Genomic DNA, 7,500 nt, shown 5'->3' with positions numbered 1-7,500 from the left:
CTGTTTATGTTATTTTTTTTGCAATTTGGAATAAAGGGTCACACTTCTGGGTAAGGGACTTGTGCTTGAAAGCCTTATGGTGGTATGTGTCAGCATTGCTTTTTGCCAGATGTAACCAAAATTTAGAGGCCCTTTTGTCGATGTTGATAAGTAAAGGAACCTCCCCAACTTGCTCTCTCTCGCTTTCGCTCACACACACATAAGCAAACAAACAAACAAAACAAACATTACTTTTACTCATAATATTGAGCACAACCCCTGCATGACAGCTGAAGTAACGCAGTGTAATAACAAGTAACTTTGAGTCTGCCGCCAGCATTAGTGGACTGTCAGCATAGCTCCAGTGAGAATGATCAGTTATCAATCGACTGATGGGCACTCACCCTATTTGGTCCAGTGTGCATGCATTCTGCGTTGACGTCACAACCTCCGGTGCCTTCCAGACAAGGATTAATTTCTGCAGAAGATATTTCAGAAGAGTTTTTGTGGACATACACATACATGCACACACACCTGCACATATGCATCCCAGCCCCTGTCTCTGTCACACACACTAACTTGCACACATGCACATACACCTGTACATATGCATCCCAGCCCACAACTCTCTTACACACACTCACATGCACACAGGCACATACACCTGTACATATGCATCCCAGCCCCCCTCTCTCTCACACACACTTACATGCACACATGCAATAGCAAGCTTACCTTTGCAGACCAAGCCGTCTCCTAGATACCCTGAATTGCATAAGCACACCCTTCGTCCAGGCGATGTCCTCTTACACAGGGCATTAGGTGAACAGCCGCCGTTATTATTCTCGCAGACATTCACCGCTGAAAAGGAAACACACACACACACACACACACACACACACACACACACACACACACACACACACACACACACACACACACACAAACATACCGAAACACATACAAATCTGAATGTGTGTGATGTGTGTGTGTATGTATATACAGCTCTGGAAAAATTTAAGAGACCACTGCACATTCTGCTGATGTCATCCTATGGTTGCTCTGATGTCATCCTATGGTTGCTTAATTTTGAATATGACCGTCAATTCATTCGAATGTCACTCAGCAACTGTAGGATGACATCAGAAAAATGTGCAGTGGTCTCTTAATTTTTTCCAGAGCTGTATATATTTATATTTGAGTGTGTGTGTGTGTGTGTGTGTGTGTGTGTTCATCCTTACCTGTGCAGTAAGTCCCATTTCCTTGAAAACCTGGTGCACAGCTACAGTAATGGGTGCTATCAATCACCTTTAGCAGACAGCTAAAGAAACGTCAGAAAATCTGTTACCCTCTGCATGTCAAGGCTCAAGATGATGCAAGACAAGAAATGGTGATTCTACTGTACAAGAGTCTACCTTTGTGCTCATATAAAATGGTGATTCTACGAGAGTCTACCTTTGTGCTCATATGAAAAGCCATCATGCATGCAGCTGTAACCCACCTTAAAGTTTGGTTACTAAGACCATAACTTTAGTTTTAGAATGGTTTGAGTACAATAAATATTTTTATATATAAATATGAATAAATAGAATAAATACATTCTTTTTCTTTCTCTTTTTGGTCTGCTTGAAAGTGAATGAATTCTAAAATACTTTTATTTTGGTACAGTCATCTTCTAAGTGACGGGTTTGTTTTTTCACTCGAGACTCCACTTGAATTTAATTAGACGTGATTGATAACCCTCTTAGCCCATCTTTCAAGATGAAGACCCATGTGAATGAACGTGTAGATAAATAGTGTAGGAACTCGATTTGCGAGAAAAAAAAATACTGGTCTTAGTAACCAAACTTTAAGGTGGGTTACACAGCTTTGATGTTAAATGCAGCCATAGGTGAAGAGGAGACAGAGATTAAATACAGCTGTGTGGGGGGATTCAGACAGAATGGAAGGAGGGAGAGCAATGTTTACTCTTTCAAAGATAGGAGTCATGCTTTGGCATAGAGTCAAAATGTTGAGCAGCCATGTTTGATTTGAGAGGCGGCAGCAAAAGTCAGCCATGTTTGATGAGGAATGTCGACTCACTTAGCGCTGGTGTGGCACTTTCCTCCACAAGAGTCCCGACTTAGAGCTATATGAACAACACAGGAGGTCATTGAGGGATATTAACATGCTACCCAATGATGTCAAGCTTATGAATTGTTGTCATTTTGGCACTTCATACCTTTAGAACAGACAGTTCCTGTCCAGTCAACATCACACTCACACGAGCCATCACCATCTGGACCCTCCTTGCAACGTCCGTGTTCACATTTACAGTCTGTTTGAGGGAGGCACACACACACAAAGAGATAAAACTGACAGCAATGGTTACAGTATTTTGGTTGTTGTAGGATGTGAGTGCATATGTGACACCTGACAGACATGATGAGATGGACCAATAGAGATAGATAGATGACTGACTGACTGACTGACTGACAGATAGGAATATGTATAAATAGACCAGTGTTAGTAGGCAACACAGACAGGCTGGCAGGCCATGATATATCCCATCCCCATCTGTGTGGCCTGTATGTACCTTGGTCACAGTGGATACCAAATTTCCCTGGCAGGCACATTTCACAGGCGGTGCCGTTGAACCCTGTGTTGCAGCGGCACACTCCGGTTCCGTTGGTGCCGTCGGAACACACCCCCTGCCCCCCGCAGGGCACCCCCTCAGGCCCTGGGCACGTCTCACACTGGGGGCCGAAGTAGCCCGCACAGCACTTCCTCACCTGCAGTGGACAGGAGGGGAGGAGGGACAAATTAAAAACATGATTGGTGTGAGGAAATAGCAGACAGGGTGCACATAAGAGAGGCCCCCATGAGGCACTGTAATAATTGGGGAGGGGGGGGGGGGTGGAGAGGAGGAAAGGTGAAGGAGGAGAACAGTTACCATATGGTGTGAGTATGAGTGTGCATGTGTGTGTGTGTGTGTGTGTGTGTGTGTGTGTGTGTGTGTGCGTGTGTGTGTGTGCGTGTGTGTGCGTGTGCGTGTGCGTGTGCGTGTGCGTGTGCGTGTGTGTGTTTGTGTGTGTGTGTTTGTGTGTGTGTGTGTGTGTGTGTGTGTGTGTGTGCGTGTGTGTGTGTGCGTGCGTGTGCGTGTGCGTGTGCGTGTGCGTGTGCGTGTGCGTGTGCGTGTGCGGGTGTGTGGGAGTGTGTGTGTGTGTGTGTGCATGTATCACACGTACTATGGTGGTGTTTATGCAGGTCATCTTGCAGCCTATGGTGTGGAAGTTTCCAACTAATGGGTTTTTGTACAGGCACCTCCTTCTCTCCAGTGACAAAAATGCCTGTATCCAGAGATACGTACAAACACACACACAGAACCAACAAATCACGTATCGCAACGAGAGCATCAAATGAGGATAGCAGAAACTATGAATCACACACACACACACACACACACACACACACACACACACACACACACACACACACACACACACACACAGTACACACACAGACACACAAATAGAAGTTATTTTCGATGTGTACATATATACCTGTGTGTGTGTGTGTGTGTGTGTGTGTGTGTGTGGCGATGGTAAACATGTGAAATGTATAAGACAAAATAAAGAGGAGCATCTTGCCAGCGGTTTCGATCCCTCTGGACATCCAAATATCCGTGCGGCGAGGCAATCCATACATTTTCCCTTGCAGAATATAAAGAAGACTCATGTTCACAACATGATTATGACACTGAATAAAACTGATGTGGCTGATTATTGGCACATTAGTGACTGCTATGCTTACTTCCATGGCAAATAACAAAAACAATGTTTAGCCGACTCAGAGATAGATGAGAGAGTTATGTAATATGGAGAAAATAGAAAAGAAAAAGAACAAGGAAAACATAGGACCCTCCTAAAAGCAGATAGCAGACAGACATTCAGTTCATCCGCCTACAGCCTAGCGACCCATCACCTGCCTATGACAACTCTGCCCGGATTCCTGGCCCGTCTGCCTACCCACCACATGCCCCTTGACAACTTCTTTCCCCTGGACAACTTTCTGTCACTAAATTAGGATTAATGCATTATCATACCGGATAAGTAATCATCCCACCTCTTGTAACTTTCACCTCAGGTGGCTTTAAACACCATGTCCTATTCTCTACACCTGACTATCATATGCATTTGTCATGTATACAGACCTTACTGTCCTGTATTTGACCCTAGGCAGATGGGTCAAGCCCTTGAGTCGTGGATCTGCTCGAGGTTTCTTCCTACAGTACAGTATATGTATCTCCAATTCTAGGGAGTTTTTCCTCACCGCTGTTACCCATAGGCCTTATTTTCTTTTCTTCTTTTCTTTTCTTTTTTTTTCTCTGATTGTCTACACTCTGTAAAGCGCCATGATACATGTGTAATGTTTCGGCATTCTATAAGCACAATAAATTGAAATTGAAATTCATCTAACAGCATGACTGGCAATTGAGTCAATTTAACCGATGGTGTTCTATAGACTATCTACAGATGATTATTTCATAAACAAACTATCCATTGACACTCTGAATGGGACATTAAACAGCAGCAGCAGTAGCAACAGCACAGAAGACTGACTTGGTCAACGCAAAAAGTGAATCGAACGCGATTCAGCCAAACATAACTAACGGAACTATCCGTTTCAGAATACTCATTTGAGTCTGGATTTCTGTGGTTATGTGGGCCCTCAACAGAATGGGAATGGGTGTGGCTGTTAGGCAAGGCGTACCGTGACAAGCTCTGATTTCTTCTTGTCACAGCGGTTCTGTGGGATGCTGAGGACGGAGTTCAGGGTGTGCACCACACCTTTGCTGCACCTGATGTCTGTCGTGTTGACAGTGGCAGTGTTCACGAGCAGCTGGATTACACACACACACACATACACAGAGAGAGAGAGAGAGAGAGAGAGAGAGAGAGAGAGAGAGAGAGATCTTAGCATGAAACCATATCAGTGAGTTTTTACAATCACTGAAACTGGTAGTACTACAACATAAAGTATTATTAAGCACATTAAACTATGATTAAGCATTTTCATAAGGCATTCATACTTGGGGTACTAATTTAAATAACAGGCAAAGTCTTAGCATAGTCTTATCTATTTGCTCATGTAATACTATGAGCAAAATCCTTTGGGTCAGTTCAGTGCTTCCACACACCACATGACACCACACAATGCCTTTAAGTTGGCTTACTATGATTAGGCATTTTTATGAGGCATTTGGAAATAGTATGTCTAAGTTTTAGAATATATAAGTATATGATATAACAGAGAAAGGATGGGTGTAAATTGAATTGCAGAAAGAAATACACACTAGAAGGTTTTAACTATTAAAATGTGTGGTGTACAGTTGGTGAGATACTGATTTGATCACTCACTTTGTTGTTTTTGCGGAAGGTCCCCAGCTGGTAAGAGAAACCCAGCATGGTATCTTTGTACAACCCGTCCAATAGATCGGCCTCTGTGAGTTTCTCTCCCACGACAATGTGGTACTTTGTCACGTTAACGTCCTGCAGTAAACCACACACACACACACACACACACGCACACACACGCACGCACGCGCACGCACGCACACAAACACACGCACGTACGCACGCACGCACATACCCACACACACACGCACACACACACACACACCCACACACACACACACACGCACACACACACATACACACACATACACACACAGACTATTAACCTTAACATGACTCAACATTTGATTCTTTATACCCACACAACTGCATTAAGCTGCTTATAGACCCTTTCAACAATAAAAACAAAAACAATGTTTGAACGTTCTATTTGGTTCCCAATCGACCTCAAACCTCTGCATTAAGATAACATATGGAATGTTAAAACGGAAGCCTTGTGGGGCCAACTATGATGCTAATAATGGAACTCTCTTGAAAGGGTCTATACACATTGACTACCTTCCGCAGGCCTAAAGGAAGGACATGTATCCAGGCATCCATAAAATAGTGAATGCAGACTGCAGTGTACAGTATTTCTTAACAGCTCAGCAAGCAGACTACTAACTAAAGTGGAAATATAGTGGAATGCAGGTAGACGCAGGTTCACGGTACTACAGAAAACGCCTACAGGAGTAGCATTGCTGTTGTTACTTTTCCAGCATGCTTCTGGTCCACCATTCTAAGAGGTTGTCTCCAGACTGTGGCCTCTTGTCATGTCATCTTGCCCTGTCTTGCCCTGTTAGACTACATCTAGTTGTACGAAGCTGCCATATGATGGGGAGGCACAGTACCAGAGAGCTGGCGTTAGAGGTGCTCAGGAAGGCTTTGATGGCACTGTCCGTGGGGGCGAACACAGTGATGGTGGAAGATGCGCCAATTTGGTCAGTCAGGTTGTATTTCTGAACAAAAACAGAAATTAGATGTCAGAAGCCAGCACCAGTACATCAGGCCTTCAATGTGTAATCACATTAAATCAAACAGTGCACAGGTCCCTAGCTACATATAATATTGATCCTCCATAGACATAACTGGGCTTGGATAAAGTGCATTGAACTCCATGAGCTACATTGAAACATTGAAACATTGTGACAACATTCAATCAATAAAGTTTAAGAGTACTTCAACAAGATAAATATGCTGATCCTTCAGATTCAGATTCGCTCAAACATAATGCAGAACACTCTTTTGTCTTTGCATTTAAGATCCTTGCTATTTTACACATCTCTTATTACACAGCTCTTCAGAGTGCTGCAGAAAGTTTAATTTACACATGAATGGGCCTTCTCAACTTTCGGAGGTCTGTTAAATCTATATAATCACCGGCAAATATACTGTATATTACTCCGCAATAAGTCCGTTCGCTTATTGCAATGGAATTTCATTGAAAGTGAAAGTCAGCTAGTAAGATGTTGCCACGCAACACCTGAAACTGTCAAGTTCTGTCTGTGTGGCGAACTATTTATTTTGTCAGCGGAAGACACGAAACGGTAGCAAAATCATTTTTTAAGACCCATTGTGTTAAGTTTAATTTCTTGTTTTGGCAAGTAGCCGTATAATAAGAGGTATCATGTATAGAACTCCGGTAATTATCAGAAAATAAGTCCCTTCAAGTCGAAGCAGGTCTGGTCTCCCTGTCGGGACTTCTGATAATTACCGGCGTTCTATACATCATCCCTTACTTATGTTGTTATGGGCAGTGAGTGAGCACATACAATCATGCTCTCCCTGAAGAGCGATAGCTCCGGCCTCTGGCTCAGCACCTCCAGGAGTCCCACGCTCAGCTTGTGGTCAGGAGCCAGGACCTAGGGAGCACAGAGGGTGGGCCATCAGACCAGCTCACAGTGTAAGACTTTCACACGCACGCGTCGCGCGCGCACACACACACACACACACACACACACACACTCACACACTCACACACTCACACACAGATGAGAGCCACAAGCATACACAGATATACACTTGTAAACATCTATTGATGTTGATCATTTGGTAATCAGTGACCTTGTCAATCATATAGATGAGT

The 7,500-nt window shown here is 43.7% G+C and overlaps 1 protein-coding gene across 1 annotated transcript in view; it reads right to left on the bottom strand.

Annotated features, from left to right (window-relative positions):
* Positions 1-7,500, bottom strand: part of stab2 (stabilin 2) — a 41,544-nt gene that overhangs the window by 17,244 nt on the left and 16,800 nt on the right. The window contains exons 31-43 of the mRNA XM_042079691.1: positions 7,479-7,500; positions 7,187-7,276; positions 6,266-6,373; positions 5,379-5,510; positions 4,732-4,860; positions 3,609-3,671; positions 3,207-3,308; positions 2,555-2,750; positions 2,201-2,296; positions 2,062-2,107; positions 1,221-1,300; positions 715-840; positions 384-457 (exon numbers count right to left, since the gene is read on the bottom strand). The exon at positions 7,479-7,500 is cut by the window's right edge and continues 56 nt beyond it. Coding sequence (XP_041935625.1) covers positions 384-457; positions 715-840; positions 1,221-1,300; positions 2,062-2,107; positions 2,201-2,296; positions 2,555-2,750; positions 3,207-3,308; positions 3,609-3,671; positions 4,732-4,860; positions 5,379-5,510; positions 6,266-6,373; positions 7,187-7,276; positions 7,479-7,500 — 1,264 coding nt within the window. The remainder of the gene's footprint in view (positions 1-383; positions 458-714; positions 841-1,220; positions 1,301-2,061; positions 2,108-2,200; positions 2,297-2,554; positions 2,751-3,206; positions 3,309-3,608; positions 3,672-4,731; positions 4,861-5,378; positions 5,511-6,265; positions 6,374-7,186; positions 7,277-7,478) is intronic.

Source organism: Alosa sapidissima, chromosome 23 (assembly GCF_018492685.1).
Source record: "Alosa sapidissima isolate fAloSap1 chromosome 23, fAloSap1.pri, whole genome shotgun sequence".
NCBI lineage: Eukaryota > Metazoa > Chordata > Actinopteri > Clupeiformes > Clupeidae > Alosa > Alosa sapidissima.
The sequence above is the reverse complement of the archived record's forward strand: the minus strand, read 5'-3'. Positions and strand labels throughout refer to the sequence as shown.